Source organism: Heterodontus francisci, chromosome 9 (genome assembly GCF_036365525.1).
Source record: "Heterodontus francisci isolate sHetFra1 chromosome 9, sHetFra1.hap1, whole genome shotgun sequence".
NCBI lineage: Eukaryota > Metazoa > Chordata > Chondrichthyes > Heterodontiformes > Heterodontidae > Heterodontus > Heterodontus francisci.
The window spans coordinates 102,385,833-102,404,343 of NC_090379.1; the positions used below are offsets into that span (position 1 = coordinate 102,385,833).

Here is an 18,511-nt window from a genome sequence, read left to right on the forward strand (position 1 = left end):
AATAGGATCGGGGGAACAGGAGGTGGGTCTCATGGACAAGATGAGCTCAGAGAGGAATGAGGAGAGATAGGATAGAAACTAGACAAAGATGTGAGTTCAGGGCTAGGGCAGGCAGGGAGCATGATGGGAAGTTTTGCCTGGTGGGCTAGTGGAATGGAGGTATGTGGCAGAGGCAGCTGATCGGATGGTCTCAATCTCAGTGGCAAAGAAGTCCATGAGCTTCTTGTACTTATGTTGGAAGTGAGGGTGAAGGGGACAGAGAAGAGGGGTTTAAGAAGACAGTTTGCAGTAGAGAAAACAAAGGGCTTAGTTTTGCATTCCAAGATGATCCTGGAATAGTGAACAGTTTAAGTAGATGAGAGCAGGACCTGATAGTGTTTTAAGTGGTCCAGCCAAATCTGGCGGTGGATAGCTAAACCAATTGTCAGCCATATCCTTTCAAGTCTGCGTTGTTGGAATTAAAGGACTGGAGATGAGGGCTGTGCTGGGGAAACAGTCAGGTTGAGAGAGAGTAATGGTTTTATTCTGGACTAGATCAAAGATGGAATTCAGGGTGCGGTTGAGCAAATCAGTAGTTACAGAAATGCTGTGGTGAACGGAGGGCCAAAAGCTAGATAGTTGAGATTTTGAAAGTGCAGTTGTAAGTGAATAAGGGGATAGTTTTTTCTAGGAATGGATACAGAATATGGTAAGGTTAGGGAGTGGATAGGGGATGTGGATGGAGAGTGATACAGGGAAGTGATCAGAGATGGCCGTATCTGTAAATTGATATGATGGGACTAGTAAGAACACATGAGAAAGCAAGGTCGAGGGGATGGCTGTGAATGTGGGTTACAGACTTTACATACAGGGAGATATTTAGGGAGGGTAAGAGGGTAGTGAACTCAGAAGAGAGAGAACATGATGAGATTGAAATCCCGAGGATGAGAAGTTATTTGGTGCAGAGGCTGAGGAAGGGAAGAAATGAAGATAGCTCGGTGATAAAATTATTATTGCAGTTGGGAAGGTGATAGAGAGCAATGATTTTGAAAGCGAGGTGAGATGGATGGAACAAGGTGAGATGCTCGAAGAAGGAGAAAGTTGCAGAGGATTAGGGGTCAGGGCAAGGTGTGAGCTGGTTATAAGCGCCACACTAGCACCATGATTGTTTTGGTGGGTCAAGTGATGGAAGATGTTGTCAGGTGGGGAACCTTCATTAAGTGGCAAGGTGGCATCACCCCTCAGCCAGGTTTGTGTTAAGGCCATGATGTTGATGCAATCATCCATTATAAGTTCATGGATGATAAGGGTATTGTTCACAAATGCACAGACATTCTGGAGGGAGATGCGTGGAGGGGTGCAGACAGCTGACCTGCTAACAGAGTCCACAGGGCCAGCAGTGACGATACAGAGCCACACATCCATTACACCGACAATACAGAGCAGGGTTGTCCAACATACGACCCAAGGGCAGAATCTGTCCCGCCAATCTGCCTGTGGCTCAGCTCCGATTCATGGCTCCCATGTATGTCAGGTGTAGGATGTAGGGGGGACCTGTGTCTGACGGGCAGGAGCCCCCTGTCTGTGATTGGTCACTCTCTGTGACTGACAGGGGCTTCCCAGGCAGCATCAGCGCTGATAGGTAGAATGAGGAAGAGGCACCCTGGGATCGACTGCCCCTGTTGCTTTCGCGCTATTCAGTAAATGTCCTGTATACTGCACACTGGGCAGGTTCCCACCTCTGCTTGGCCGAACTTAAATAATACAGGTATGGTAAGCCGATTGTGGCAATGGCTGCTGCAAGGAACACTGAGTAGGGAACCTGGAACAGGGAATACCAAATGAGAAGTGGGGTACATGAAGCAAGGAACACGGAAGACACAGGGGGCTAGAGAGAGAGGGAGACAGAGAGAGGGTGAGAGAGAAAGACAGAGGGGGAGAGAGAGAGGGTGGGAGAGAGGGGGAGAACAGAGACAGGGACAGAGAGAAGGACGGAGAGAAGGACAGAGAGAAGGACAGAGAGAAGGACAGAGAGAAGGACAGAGAGAAGGGGAGGAGAGAGAAGGGGAGAGAGGAGGTGAGGGAGGAGGGAGAGAGAGAGAGAGAGGGGGAGAGACAGAGAGGGGGGAGAGTGAGAGAGGGGGGAGAGAGAGAGAGGGGGGAGAGAGAGAGAGGGGGCAGGGGAGAGAGAGAGTCATACAGTCATTTGCTTACAGCATAGGAGGCCATTCGGCCCAATGAGTCCATGCCAGCGGTCCACAGTGCTATGCAGTCAGTGCCACTCCCTGCCTCAATCCCCATAGACCTACAAGTCTATTTCTCTCGGGTGGCCATCCAACGTCCTCTAGAAGTCATTGATGGTCTCCACTTCCACCACCCTCGTGGGCAGCAAGATCCAGGTTAATACCACCCGCTACATAAACAAGTGCTTTCTCATATTCCCCCTGCATCTTATGCGCAGAACTTTCAATCTGTGTCCCCTAGTCCTAGAAGGGAGGGGTGGGGCAAGAGAGAGTGAGACACATACACACACATACACACGCACACAGAGCGCAGGTAGGGGGGGGGGGGGGGGGGGAAAGAGAGATCAAGGTCTCTCCTGAGAGATGGAAATCTATCCAAAATACTCTGCATTGCTACATCAAGTGTGTGGCAGAGATTGACTACTTATACAAGTAAAAACAATGCCAGGTATGTCACTATATCAGTTTTCAATTTAGTGATGAGAAAGTAAGTCGAAAAATTAGTCTTCTCATTTAAAGTTTTTTCAAAAAATTGCACATTTGTTGTTTTTTTTATTAGTAAGATAAATTTTTAATGCCTTTATCTTTTGAAATTTGTTCACCGGCCCCCAGGGCGGAACAAAAATCAAAATGCGGCTTTCCGCTTCTGATACAGAGCCACACAAGCATTGCACTGACAATACAGAGCCAAACATCCATTAGACTGACAATGCAGAAACAAACATCCACTACGAACATAGGAACATACGAATTAGGAGTAGGAGTAGGCCACTGGCCCCTTGAGCCTCCTCCACCATTCAATAAGATCATGGCTGATCTGACTGTAACCTCAACTCCACATTCTCCCCTACCCCCAATAACCTTTCAACCCCTTGCTTATCAAAAATCCATCCACCTCTGCCTTAAAAATATTCAAAGACTGTGCTTCCACCGCCTTTTGAGGAGCAGAGTTCCAAAGACTCACGACACACAGAGAGAAAAAAATTCTCCTCATCTCTGTCTTAAATGGGCAACCCCTTATTTTAAAATAGTGACCCCTAGTTCTAGATTCTCCTACAAGGGGAAGCATCCTTTCCATATCCACCCTGTCAAGACCCCTCAGGGTCTTATATGTTTCAATCCAGTCGCCTTTTACTCTCCTAAACTCCAGCGGATACAAGCCTAACCTGTCCAACCTTTCTTCATAAGACAACCCACCCATTTCAGGTATTAGTCTAGCAAACCTTCTCTGAACTGTTTCCAATGTATTTACATCCTTCCTTATATAAGGAGACGAATACTGTACACAGTATTCCAGATATGGTCGCACCAATGCACTGTATAGCTGAAACATAACCTCCCTCCTTTTGTATTCAATTCCCCTCACAATAAACGATAACATTCTATTAGCTTTCCTAATTACTTGCTGTACCTGCATACAAACCTTTTGCAATTCATGCACGAAGACACCCAGATCCTTCTGCATCTCGGAGGTCTGCAATTTCTCACCATTTAGATAATATGCTTCTTTTTTATTCTTCCTGCCAAAACGGACAATTTCACACTTTCCCACATTATACTCCATTTGCCAGATCTTTTCCCACTCACTTAACCTATCTATATCCCTTTGTAGCCCCCTCATGTCCTCTTCACAACTTACTTTCCTACCTATCTTTGTGTCATCAGCAAATTTAGCAACCATACCTTCGGTCCCTTCATCTAAGTCATTTATATAAATTGTAAAAAGTTGAGACCCCAGCACTGATTCCTAGAGCACACCACTCATTACATCTTGCCAACCAGAAAATGACCCATTTATGCCTACTCTCTGTTTCCTGTTAGCCAATCTTCTATCCATGCCAATATGCTACCCCTAAACCATGAGCTTTTATTTTCTGTAATAACCTTTGATGTGGCACCTTATCAAATGCCTTCTGGAAATCTAAGTATAGTACATCCACTGGTTCCCCTTTATCCACAGCACATGTTACTTCTTCAAAGGACTCCAATAAATTGATTAAACTTAATTTTCCTTTCACAAACCCATGTTGACTGCCTGATTACATTTAATTTTTCTAAATGCCCTGCCATAACGTCTTTAATAATAGCTTCTAACATTTTCCCTAAGACAGATGTTGAGCTAACTGGCCAATAATTTCTGGCTTTCTGTTTCCTTTCTTTTTTGAATAAAGAAATTACATTTGCTATTCTGCAAGCTAATGGAACCTTCCCAGAATGTAGGGAATTTTGGAAAATTAAAACCAACACATCAACTATCTCACTAGTCACTTTGTTTAAGACGCTAGGATGAAGTCCATCAGGACCCAGGGACTTGTCAGCCCACAGCTCCAACAATTTGTTCAGTACCACTTCCCTGGTGAGTATAATTTTCTTGAGTTCCACCTTCCCTTCCATTTCCTGATTTACAGCTATTTCAGGGACGTTACTGGTATCCTCTATAGTGAAGACTGATACAAACTACCTGTTCAATTCATCTGCCATCGCCTTATTTTCCATTATTAATTCCCCAGACTCATGTTCTGTAGGACCAATTCTGCCTTTGTTAACTTTTTTCTTTTAAAAATATCTATGGAAACTCTTATGATCTGTTTTTATATTTCTAGCTAGCTTTCTCTCATACTCTAATTTTTACCTCCTTATTAATCTTTTAGTTATTCTTTACTATTTTTTATATTCAGTCCAATCTTCTGACCTGCCACCGATCTTTACGCAATTATATGCTTTTTCTTTAAGTTTGATATTATTTTTAACTTTTTTATTTATCCACAGATGGTGGGTTCGCCCCTTGGAATTTTTCTTTCTTGTTGGAATGCATCTATTCTGTGTATTCTGAAATATCCCCTTAAATGTCTGCCACTACATCTCTATTGACCTATCCCTTAACCTACTTTGCCAGTTCACTTTAGCTAGCTCTGCTTTCATGCCCTCATAATTACCTTTATTTAAGTGTAAAATACTCGTCTTAGACCCACTCTTCTCTCCCTCAAACTGAATGTAAAATTCAATCATATTATGATCTGCTGCCTAGGGGAACCTTCACTATGAGGTCATTAATTAATCCTATCTCATTGCACAATAGCAGGTTGAGTATAGTGTGCTGTCTGGTTGGCTCCAGAACATGCTGTTCTAATAAACTATCCGGAAAACATTCTATGAACTCCTCATCTCGGCTACTTTTGCCCATCTGATTTTTCCAGTCCATAAGTAGATTAAAATTCCCCATACCTTTCTGACAAGCTCTCATTATTTCTTTCTTTATACCCTGTCCTACCATTTGGTTCCTGTTCGGGGGCCTGAACACCTCTCCCACAAGTGACTTCTTGCCTTTCTCATCTCTACCCAAACTGCTTCTACATCGTAGTTTCCTGAACTTAGGTCATCCCTCTCTATTGTGATATCATCATTAATTAACAGAGCCAACCCTCCACCTTTCCTGGGTCCTAAATGTCATGTACTCTTCAATATTCAGGTCACAATCCACGTCATCCTGCAGTCATGTCTCTGTAATGGCTATCAGATCATACTTACTTATTTCTATTTCTGCTATCAGCTCATCAGTTTTGTTTCAAATGCTATGTGCATTCAGATACAGAGCCTTTAGTTTTGTCCTTTTATTACTTTTGTAACCTCTAGTCTTATCCGCTGATTTACTCTTTGTATTTATATTCACTGTCCCTTCCTGTCACCGTCTGTTTATCTTTTCCTATATTAATACCTTTCTCTCTTGCCTTGTCGTTACTCTTTGATTTACCACATCTTACCAAATTTGATCCCTTGCCCCTGTTCAATTGGCAGATATCCATCCACCAGAATCAGGAAGCAGGAGACAGTCTGTGATCCACAACGGTTTTATTCTCAATCTACAGTTCAGTACAATACTAGTTTCCACTCTTCCCTTCTGGACTAACTCCCTGTCCAGAAGTAACTCCCTGACTGGGGAAAAACCCAGCCCTTAAACACGAGCTCCAATGAGCATCATCTGCTCTCTATTAACTCTGAAGTAAGTCCTGGTTAATTAAAGGGACCAGCATTTTCAACATTGTCAGCCCCACTATTTAGTTTAAAACCCTCTCTACTTTCCTAGTTATGCAACTCGCTGAAACAATGGTCCCAGCAGGGTTCAGGTGCAGGCCATCCCACCGGTACAGCCCTTACTTTCCCCAGTACTAGTGCCAGTGCCCCATGAACCAGATCCCACTTCTACAGACCAGTCTTTGAGCCACACATCCATTTCTCTAATCTTATTTGCCCTATGCCAATTTGCACATGGCTCAGGTAATAATCCAGAGATTATTACCTTTGAGGTTCTGCTTCTTAATTTAGTGCCTGGCTCCACACATTAACTATGCAGAACCTCTTTCCTTGTCCTGCCTATGTTGTTGGTACCTACATGGACCACGACAACTGGTCCTCCCATTGTAAGTTCCTCTCCAGATCACAGCAGATGTCCTGAACCCTGGCACTGGGCAGGCAACACAACCTTCTGGACTGTTGCTCTTTGCTACAGAGAACAATGTCAATCCCCCTCACTATACTGTTCCCTACTACCGCTACTTTCCTTTTTACTCCCCCTGTTTGAATGGCTGCCTCTACCATGGGGTGCCATTGTCAGTCTGCTCATCCACACTGTAGCCTCGCTTTTGTCCATACAAGCTGCAAAAACCTCAAGCATAGTGCTCAATTGCAAGGGCTGAGGCTATTCCACTCCCACCGTATCAATCCCCTTACCTGCCTGACTTGTAGTCACACTCTCCTGTCCCTGATCACTGACCAAATCAGACTACCCTACCCTAAGGGTGTCCAGATAACGTTCTCCTCCATGATGCATCATAACGTCTGCAGCTCGGCCTCCAGCTCATCTACTCTGAGCCGAATCTCCTCAAGCCGCAGACTCTTACTACAGATGTGGTTGTCATGGATTGCCGTGACATTCAGGAGCCGCCACATGCTGCAGCTGTGATACATCACCTGTCCTGCCATCTATATTGTGTTAATTACATTAAATTTATTTTTCTTAATTTATAGGTCCCCTCATCACCAAACTCCCTCACACACCAAATGCTCTTCTTCACACTCTGTGTACTCAAGCAGCACTCAGAGACCTCTGAATTTATACTCTCAGCAAAACAATGAGTCAGCTTTGCTAGAACTCAGAAACCAGTTTATGCTAGCTACCTAATTAACTAGCTACAGTTACTCTCAGAGAGCTCGTATGTCCCTTAAACAGTAATTTTAGATAATTGCTAAATGTAAACTTCAGAGAGATTGACCCTTAAAATCCTGTCACTTCCCTTCTTCACACTCAGTGCACTGACAATATACAGCCGATCATCCATTACACTGACATTACAGAGCACCCAATCCATTATACTGGCATTCCAGAGCACCAAATCAATTACACTGACAATACAGAGCCAAATATTCATTACACTGATAATACAGAGCCAAATATCCATTACACTGACATTACAGAGCACCAATCCATTATACTGACAATACAGAGCCAACCATCCATTACACTGATAATACAGAGCCAAATATCCATTGCACTGATAATACAGTCAAAAGTCCATTACACTATCAATACAAAGCAACACGTCCATTACACTAACAATACAAAGCAACACACCCATTACACTGACAATACAAAGCCAACCATCCATTACACTAACATTCCAGAGCCAAACATCCATTACATTGACATTCCAGAGCACCGAATCTATTACACTGAAAATACAGAGCCAAACATCCATTACACTGACAATACAAAACCAAATATCCATTATGGGGCGGCACAGTGGCGCAGTGGTTAGCACCGCAGCCTCACAGCTCCAGCGACCTGGGTTCGATTCTGGGTACTGCCTGTGTGGAGTTTGCAAGTTCTCCCTGTGACCGCGTGGGTTTTCGCCAAGTGCTCCGGTTTCCTCCCACAGCCAAAGACTTGCAGCTTGATGGGTAAATTGGCCATTATAAATTGCCCCTAGTATAGGTAGGTGGTAGGGGAATCGAGGGAAGGTGGGGATGTGAGAGGGTAATGGGATTAATGTAGGATTAGTATAAATGGGTGGTCGATGATCGGCACAGACTCGGTGGGCCAAAGGGCCTGTTTCAGTGCTGTATCTCTAAATAAATAAATACAAAGCCAACCATCCATTACACTGACAATACAAAACCAAACATCCATTAAACTGACAATACAGACCCATGCATCCATTACACTGACAATACAGAGCATTTTAGCAAACAGCCAACTCTTGAAATTTGTTCCTACCTGTACAGGTAACATTATCTTTGGCTAAAACTTTGCCACCCAGGCACAGGCACACTATCTTCTTGGAATCTTGGTCCCGTATGCAGTTGTCTGACTCACAATGACTACAGTTGAGATGGATCCGAATTTCAGCTTCTCCGTGACTTTCCATTGCTGCAAACAAAGAGAAAAACAACTTTGTCAGAGGCTGTTGGCAGCAAATTATACTGAAAACACATCTTGTGAACCCGAGTCTCTGATAGAGTAAAGTTTTGCTGAAAAATTCTGAGCTTTTGTTTTGGAAATGATCAAATAACCTACTGTGTTTCAAGCAGCTACTTGTAGTGAACCCTTCCACTGTGCAATCCATTGATCAACTCTTACTAAGCAAGGTAGGAAAATGTCAGTCCACTCAGTTTTATTCCCTCTCCCACATACTCCACTTGCCTCTTTCCAACTCGTCTCTTTCTCTTCTGTCGTTGAAAATCACTCTTCCTTTGTCAACTTACTAGAATCAAATCATAGAACTGTTACAGCACAAAAGGAGGCCATTCAGTCTGTTGTGATCATGTCAGCTCTCTGCAAGAGCAACTCTGTTTGTACCACTCCCTTGCCTTTTCCCCATAGCCCTGCAATTTCTTCCTCTTCAGATAATTATCCAATTCCCTTTTGAAAGCCACAATTGAATTTGACTCCACCACACTCCCGGGCTGTGCATTCCAGATCCTAATCACTCACTGCATAGAAGAGTTTCTTCTCATGTCGCTGTTGCTTCTTTTGCGAATCACCTTAAATCGGCGCCCTGTGGCTGTCGACGCTTCTGCCAATGGGAACAATTTCTCCCTATCTATCCTGTCTTGGCCCCTCATGATTTTGAACACCTCTGTCAAATCTCCTCCAAGCCTTCTCTTCTCTAAGAACCATAACCACCACAGCTTCTCCAATCTATTCTTGTTACTAAAGTAATTGTGAATCATTGAATCTTACAGCACAGAAGGAGGCCATTCAGGCCATCATGCCTTTGTGGGCTCTTTGGTGGAACTATCTGATTTGTCTCATTCTCCCCACTCTTGCTGCATTGCCCTGCAATCTTTCCCCTAAAAGTATTTACCAATTTTCTTTTGAAAGTTACTACTGAATCTGCTTCCACCATCCTTTCAGGAAGGGCATATCAGATCGTATCAACAGGCTGCGTTACAAAAACTTCTCCTCATCTCCCCTCTAGTTCTTTTGCCAATTACCTTAATCTTTAGACAGGTTACTGGCAAGGGCCAGTGGAAACAGTTTTTCCCTATACATACTATCAAAACCCCTCATGATTTTGAACACCTCCATTAAATCTCCCCTTAACCTTCCCTGCTCAAAGAAGAACAAACCCAACTTCTCTAGTCTCTCCACTACTATATATAATGAGGAGCTGCCACCATGTAATGAGTTCCTTTTTATGTTGTCTAATGCAACATAAATGAGGTGTGGAGTCCAGTTGGTTGAAGAACTCAAACAGTTTTATTACAGCTAAACAATTATACAGTACAGAGCTAACTATTTACAGAACCTTGCTCTAGGTGTTACAGTTACACTATATTGCCTTTCTTTTCAATTTGCCTACTCCTTTCTCACACCAACTCCAGAAGGAGATGAAAGTGTGCATCCCCACTCATTGCCTTCTTCTATAGGATTGCACAAGACACCTCTGCAGCATCCCGACTCTACATCTGAAGAATGAAGACATTTGGAAAGGCCATTCAGCCCATCCACTTTGCACTGCCTCCACCTTCGACTTCTGGATCAAATCTGGCCATGCCTCATCTTTCTTTTACTCTCTGTTGAATCAGAAATTAAATTAATCATCTTATGGATGCACAACTGAGTCTACTGGGAGGCAGGCTATTCTGCAAAGAAGCCTCTCAAATCTGAGCCCAAGCAGCCTCTGCTGACCTGATCTGTGGGATAACTTTGGGAAACTGAGAACACGGAGCAATGCTCCTGAAAAAGTTCTCCCAAATTTTTAGGAAAATATTTAATTCAAAGCAGTCTGACAAAGGGATGAAATTGGCAATAACCATTCTTCGATTGGTGTCTGAAATACCACAAGGAAGGAGCTCCTGCATATCAGATGAAATGAGATGTTAACATGGATGAGATCCAGGATTAACCACACTACAAGTACAAGACCCTACTTTTTATTTTGGATCACTTTTTCTGTCCAATCATGTAGGGAAGAAGAACATTAAGTAAATAATTATACTCAATGTGCTCACAATAAAATGTACTGTCATTATTTAGTGTGACTCTATTCAACTCAGTCTCTGAACTCTTTCTTCTGCTGGCTCTGAGTTTACTAAGTAAGTTGGCTTGTGTTTGCATGTTAGGTTGACGAGGTCAATTTCAATCCTTGTACAAAAGAAGCAAGCTCGAGACTTGTGAAAGGCCAAATTTTGAACTTGGAAATCTGAGATCTCAGCCTCCGTAATGAAATCACACAGCACCAGTGCAGTGGGAATATTAAAGATAATGTGCTTGTTGGGACTGAATTTTTGGGGGTTGTAATACTCATAGAACTCAATCCTTAGGCTTGTTGAGTGTGGCAAATGAAAAACAGAAAACAAAAAGGCAATTCATGCAAATTGCAGACTTAAGGAATTGCACAATGCTTTGATTATGGATAGATATTGGAGGGTGACTTGCAATGCATAAAGATATTAAGTTAAAAGGAACAGTAAAAGATTAAAACAGATATTTAAAAGGATCATCACTGCACAAGATGAATATTTAAAAGCGATTGCCATTGGCTATTAAAGAATGGTTATTCTTTGGGATACCCCGAGACAACGATGGACTGTTACTTGGTTGGGGACACAGTTACAGAGACCATTATGGGATTGAGATACAATATATAGACGGTCTGTTGCTTGTTTAGAAAGAGGCCTTGGAAGGAATAAAACTGAATGGGGCAGAGGCACAAAGAGATCTGAGAATATAGATTAACAAATCACCAAAAGTAGCAATGCAAGTTCATAAGGACATAATTATTTCTAGAAGAATTGAATATATTTTGGTAGTAAGAATGATGAGAGGCAATGTGAACTAAATGGTATAATTTTAAAAGGGTTGCAGGAACAGAGATGTACGTACACAAATCTTTGAAGCTGGCAGGACAAGTTGAGAGGCTGTTAAAAAAGCATGTGGTATCCTTAGCTTTATTAATAGAGGAATAGAGTACAGGAGTAAGGAAGTTATGCTAAACCTTTATAAATCGCAGGTTAGGCCTTAGCTGGAGTACTGTATTCAATTCTGGGAGCCACACTTTAGGAAGGTTGTCAAGGCATTGGACAAGGTGTAGTAGAGACTTACTAGAATAGTACAGGGACTAGAAACTTCACTTATGTGAACAGACTGAAGAAGCTGGAGTTGTTCTCCTCACAGCAGAAAAGGTTAGAAGGTGATTTGATAGAGGTGTTCACAATCATGAAAGGTTTTGTTTGAGTAAATAAGGAGAAACTGTTTCCAGTGGCAGAAGGGCCAGTAACCAGAAGACACAGATGTAGGGTCATTGACAAAAGGACCAGAAGAGAAATGGGAAAATATTTTTTTGCATAGCATGTTGTTGTCATCTGGAACGGGCTGCCTGAAAAGATGGTGAAAGCAGCTTCAATACGTTAACATTTAAAGGAGAATTGGATAAATGCTTGAAGGGGGATATATACAGGGCTATAAAGAGCAGACTTGAACGCATGTGAGAGAAGCAGGGAGAAGACGATCCCAAACAGTGTAGGTGCAAGAACATAGCCCTGTTTCACGCCACTCAGGATAGGAAAGGGGTCTGATGAGGCGCTGCTGTGCTGAATTGTGCCTTTCATATTGTCATGGAATGAGGTGATGATACTTAGTAACTTTGATGGACATCCGATCTTGGTTAGTAGGCTGAAGAGACCATGTCTGCTGACGAGGTCAAAGGCTTTGGTGAGATCAATGAAAGCAACGTAGAGGGGCATCTGTTGTTCGCGGCATTTCTCCTGTAGCTGGCAAAGGGAGAACAGCATGTCAATGGTGGATCTCTCTGCTCGAAAGCCACACTGTGCCTCAGGGTAGACACGCTCAGATAGCTTCTGGAACCTATTTAAAATGACTCAAGTGAAGACTTTCCCCACTATGCTGAGCAGGGAGATTCCACGCTAGTTGTTGCAGTCACCGCGGTCACCCTTGTTCTTATAGAGGGTGATGATATTGGCATCGTGCTTGTCCTGTGGTACTGCTCCCTCACCCCAGCACAGGCAAAGCAGTTCGTGGAGTGCTGAAAGTATAGCAGACTTGGCACTCTTGATTATTTCAGGGGTAATGCTGTCCTTCCCAGGGGCTTTTCCACTGGCTATAGAATCAATGGCATCACTGAGTTCCGATTTTGTTGGCTCATCCATGACTGGCAGAGACTGGGCTGCATTGAGGGCGGTCTCAGTGACAACATTTTCCCTGGAGTACAGCTCTAGGTAGTGCTCAACCCAGCGGTCCATTTGCTTGTGTTGGTCAGTGATCGTGTCCCTTGAATTAGATTTGAGGGGGGCGATCTTCCTGATGGTTGGCCCAAAAGCTCTCTTAATGTCATCAAACATTCCTCTGATGTTTCCGGTGTCGGAGGCCAGCTGAATACAACTGCATAGGTGTTGCCAGTAGCCATTTGCACAGCGCCTGGCTGTACGGAAGGTCCTCATCAGGGAACTCCTCTTTGCTGACGATGTTGCATTAACATTCCACACAGAAGAGTGTCTGCAGAGACTCATCGACAGGATTGTGGCTGCCTGCAACGAATTTGGCCTAACCATCAGCCTCAAGAAATCGAACATCGTGGGACAGGACGTCAGAAATGCTCCATCCATCAATATTGGCGACCACGCTCTGGAAGTGGTTCAAGAGTTCACCTACCTAGGCTCAACTATCACCAATAACCTGTCTCTCAATGCAGAAATCAACAAGCGCATGGGAAAGGAGTCCGCTGCTATGTCCAGACTGGCCAGGAGAGTGTGGGAAAATAGCACACTGACACGGAACACAAAAGTCCGAGTGTATCAAGCCTGTGTCCTCAGTACCTTGCTCTACGGTAGCGAGGCCTGGACAACGTATGTCAGCCAAGAGCCACGTCTCAATTCATTCCACTTTCGCTGCCTCCGGATATCCATGGCATCAGGTGGCAGGACCGTATCTCCAACGCAGAAGTCCTCAAGACAGCCAACATCCCCAGCATATACACCCTACTGAGCCAGCGGCGCTTGAGATGGCTTGGCCATGTAAGCCGCATGGAAGATGGCAGGATCCCCAAGGACACATTGTACAGCGAGCTTGTCACTGGTATCAGACCCACTGGCCGTCCATGTCCCCGCTTTAAAGACGTCTGCAAATGCGACATGAAATCCTGTGACATTGATCACAAGTCGTGGGAGTCAGTTGCCAGTGATCGCCAGAGCTGGCAGACAGCCATAAAGGCGGGGCTAAAGAGTGGCGAGTCAAAGACACTTAACAGTTGGTAGGAAAAAAGACAGAAGCGCAAGGGCAGAGCTAACTGTGTAACAGCCCTGACAACCAATTTTATCTGCAGCACCTGTGGAAGAGTCTGTCACTCTAGAATTGGCCTTTATAGCCACTCCAGGCGCTGCTTCACAAACCACTGACCACCTCCAGGCGCTTACCCATTGTCTCTCAAGACAAGGAGGCCAAAGAAGAGAAGAAGAGGATAAAGAGCAGAGGACTGGGATTAATTGGAATACTCTATCAAAGAGCTGGCATTGGCATGATGGGCTGAATAGCCTCCTTCTGTGTTGTAACATTCTGAAAGGATGCATCTATCAGGAAATATTGAGTAGGCTGGAGCACTTTTTTAAGAAATAGTGAAGGCCAAGAGAGACCTGACAGAGGTCTTTAACATTATGTCTAAGCACTTTACGGTTTCTTTAAGTTTCTCTCTGGGACTGGGGTATCTGATGATTCTCTCCCACCCTCATAATTCTGTTGTATAAAGTAACCTCTCATTTTAGTGTACAGTTTTTTTCATTTTTGACCCTTCTCGAATAATGACGACCCAATAATAGTGCCCATGTTCCACCTATAATAAATCAACATTTTGAAGTTCTTCCCTCATCTTTTAAGTAAACATCACAATTTCTAGAACAACGGATATATAAAAGTATATATATTAGCCTTTTACACAGGAAAACGTACCAAAATGCTCCGCAGGAGGGTAATCAGACAAAAATTGACAGGGGCTGGAGGAGGTTACAGAGATTTGGAGGGGCAAGGCCATGGAGAGATTTGAACACCAGGGCGAGAAACTTAAATTTGAGGCATTGGTGGACTGAGCCAATCTAGGTCAGTGGGCACAGGAGTAGTGGGTGACCAAGACTTGGAGAGGGGATTTTATGCACTCCCCAGTGTTTGATTTGGAGGCGGAGAGAGCATACAATCAGGCGGGATGGTGACGCCACCTTCCCGCCTGCACCCAACTTTAGTCTGGGGCGGGAAGGCCTATGAATGGCCTTGCTGCCCTGCTGCCAATTGAAGCCCTTAAGTGGGCAATTAATGCCAAATTAAGGGCCTCATTCTGCCACCACCAGAATTAGCCCAGCGGCGGGTGGGCCTATTGCCACTCAGGCAGCATGCCAAGAAAACCCGTGCATGTTGCTTTCCAGCTCCGGGGAGCAGGGGTTGGTGGGAGGAGGGGGGGGGGGTCCCTCATTAAAAGGCACTTAAACGAGGACCCAGCATTGGGAAGAGGGAGCCCGTTGAGAGCCACCCCCCTGCACTTGTTTCTAGACATATGTCTACATCCTGGTACTTAACTTATGAGCACGCTGAGTTCTTAAAGGGACATCACTCTTAAAGCGATTATGCAACATTGTCCACTTAAGTGCCTAATTGGGACTCGATTCAGTGGGCCTTCCCCACAGGAGACAACGCAGGGCTCTTGCTGGCGCTTTTGCCGGTGGTCGAAACCCGCAATGTCCGGATAAAATCCTGGCCAATGCGTGCCTTTTGAAAACAGGTATCAGTAATATTGCAAAAAAATGTGGAAATGACAGACTTGTTGAATAATTACTTTGTGTCAGTTATCACAGTAGAGGGAGAAGATAATATACCTGGCATTTCAAGGAAATTAATAATGAATCCAGCACTGGAACTCATTAAAATACCATAAGCAAGAAAACAGTATTAGATAGAGTAATGGCACTAAAGACTGGCCATTCCCAGGACCTGATGGTCTCTACCACAGGGTTTTAAAAGAAGTCGGTGAGGAAATTGTGACTGCTTTAACCATAATCTTCCAAAGCTCTCTCAATTCAGGAATTATCCCTTTAGAGTGGAAAATTGCAAATGTAACTCCATTCTTTAAGAAAAGTGAGAGCGAAAAACCAGGAAATTATAGACCAGTTGGTCCAACATCTATTGTGGAGAAGTTGTCATCTATAAATGAGAACAGAGTGACTAAACACTTGGAAAAATTTGAGCTGATTAGAGAAAGTCCACATGGATTTGTAAAGGGTAAGCCACGTCTAATGGACCTGTTTGAATTTTTGAGGAAGTAATTAAAGTAGTAGATAGGGAACGTCTATGGATGTAGTGTATATGGACTTCCAGAAGGCATTTGATAAGGTTTCACGTAAGAGACTGTTAGGTAAATCAAAGCTCATGAAATTGAAGGCTTGGTTAAGAGACTAATTAGCCTGTTGAAAACAGGAGCGATAATTGGTATATACTCGAATTGGAAGGAAGTGACTAGTGGGGTGGAATTTTGCCAGGCAGTTGGAGGCGGGATTGCGGGGCAGGGGGTGGGTGGTCAGTCTGGGAAAGTTGTGAAAAAGGTCGTCAGTGACATGATGTCTTCCCGTATCTCTCCGGATTTCCCAGCGGCAGGTTGCTGGTGAGGTTGGGAACACCCGTGGGTGAAACATGCAGCCAATCAGGAGAATTAAGAAGCCAATGAAGAACCATATTACAGGTGCATGGCTCTTTCCAATGCTGTATGGGTCGCACACCGTTGTGGCAACATGGCAAGTTAAAGAAGATGAGTTCACTGCCTTCCCGCTTTGAGGGCTCAACCTGCCATCATTGCAGCAGTATAAAGGGGGAAACTGGCAATCAATGGGCAGCCATAGTGTAGGCTAGCGCTGGTGGAAGCAATTTCTTGAAGCAAGTATTTTGGATAGTTTGCAGCAAGAGGGACTTGGTATCTTTCCACTGAGGCCAGTTGGTGAGCTAAACCGCTGTATTGACCCTTCAGGCTGTGTCTGTACATGGGGTCATGTGTTCCACGTGCTCTGAGATAGGGTGGACAACTGAGGAGGAGCTGCAGAGCAGCAAGCACCACAGGACTAGCAGTTGCAACATGCAGCACAGGGGCAGGCATCAGATGGAGGAAGACCTAATGCCATTAGGAGCAGGAGGCTGCATATTGCCGTGGTGGTAAAGATGACCGTAGCTTTGAACTTTTATATGTCTGGCTCACTCCAGGGCTCAGCTGCAGACACCTGCAGGATTTCACAATCTGCAGCTCACAAATGTATTAGCCAGGTGATGGATGCTTTGTATTGGAGGGCATCACAGTGCATGCGACCACGGCAAAAGGCTCCTGCAAGATGTGTGTGAAGTTTCCAGGGAACTGTCATGCCACCTTTATCTTCCAGCAGTCTCAGGTGCCTCCGCAGATGGCTTCTGGGGGATAAGAGGTAGCTGCCATTGGCTTGCTCAAAATGGGTTTCAGGTGTCTTGCCATTCTGGGGACGTCCTTCAGTATGCGCCAGCAAGGGTTTCCTGTATAATAGCTGCACCCTGCACAAACTGGCACTTTGATCAGGAATGGAACTGGCACCAGAGGAAATTGGAAAGAGATTGGCTTCCTGGAAGGAGGAAGAGGATGGCATCACTGGGCATGACCGTGCAGAAGAATGTATGATGCATCCTGGCACAGACCTTCATGCCAGTGAAGCCTGTGATGCCCTCTGCCAGGCATGTTTCAACTGAGGGCAGTACGAGCATTGTGTTATCTGTCACACCGCTGCCGACACACAAAGTGCACAATCAGCCGTTTCACTGCAAGTAATCATCAACACATTACGTTCGCTGCCCTACATCGATAATCAACAGTCTCATGCCACTCCACTATTCCACAACGTGCCATAGTCAATGTGGGTTGGAAATAAAGCACATTGTAACTTCCCGGCGAACAGCAAGGCATGGCTGTTTGAAATAAAAGTTTGTCGTCCATCAATAATATTAGAAACTGCACTCAAGTAAAACTCTTTGTGGCGCTAAGACTGCTTCAGTGTCCTCTTTCTCTTACTTCCACGTGATACATATATGAACATATGCATTAGGAGCAGGATTAGGCCACTCGGCTACTCGAGCATGTTCCACCATTCAACAAGCTCCTGGTTGATATGATTGTAACTTCAACTCCATATTCCCGCCTACACCCGATAACCTTTCACTCCCTTACTTATCAAGAATCTATTTACCTCCACCTTAAAAATATTCAGGGACTCTACTTTCACCGACCTTTGAGGAAGAGAGTTCCAGAGATTCACGACATTGAGGGAAAAGATTTCTCCCCATCTCCGTCTTAAATGGGTGACCCCCAGTTCTAGATTTTCCCACAAGAGGAAACATCCTTTCCACATCCACCCTGTCAAGACCCCTCAGGATCTTATATGTTTCAATCAAGTCACCTCTTACTCTGCTAACCTCCAGCGGATACAAACCTAGCCTGCCCAACCTTTCCACACAAGACAACCTGCCCATTCCAGGTATTAGTCGAGTAAACCTTCTCTGAACTGCTTCCAACGCATTTACATCCTTCCTTAAATAAGGAGACCAATACTGTACACAATACTCCAGATATAGTTTCACCAAATACCCTGCATAACCTCCCTACTTTTGTATTCAATTCCCCTTGCAATAAATGATAACATTCTATTAGCTTTCCTATTTACTTGCTGTACCTGCATACTAACCTTTTGCGGATCATGCACTAGGACACCCAGATCTCTCTGCATCT

The 18,511-nt window shown here is 44.3% G+C and overlaps 1 protein-coding gene across 1 annotated transcript in view; it reads right to left on the reverse strand.

Moving 5' to 3' along the window:
• Positions 1 to 18,511, reverse strand: part of ltk (leukocyte receptor tyrosine kinase) — a 136,879-nt gene that overhangs the window by 68,096 nt on the left and 50,272 nt on the right. Inside the window, exon 10 of the mRNA XM_068038177.1 lies at positions 8,494 to 8,646. Coding sequence (XP_067894278.1) covers positions 8,494 to 8,646 — 153 coding nt within the window. The remainder of the gene's footprint in view (positions 1 to 8,493; positions 8,647 to 18,511) is intronic.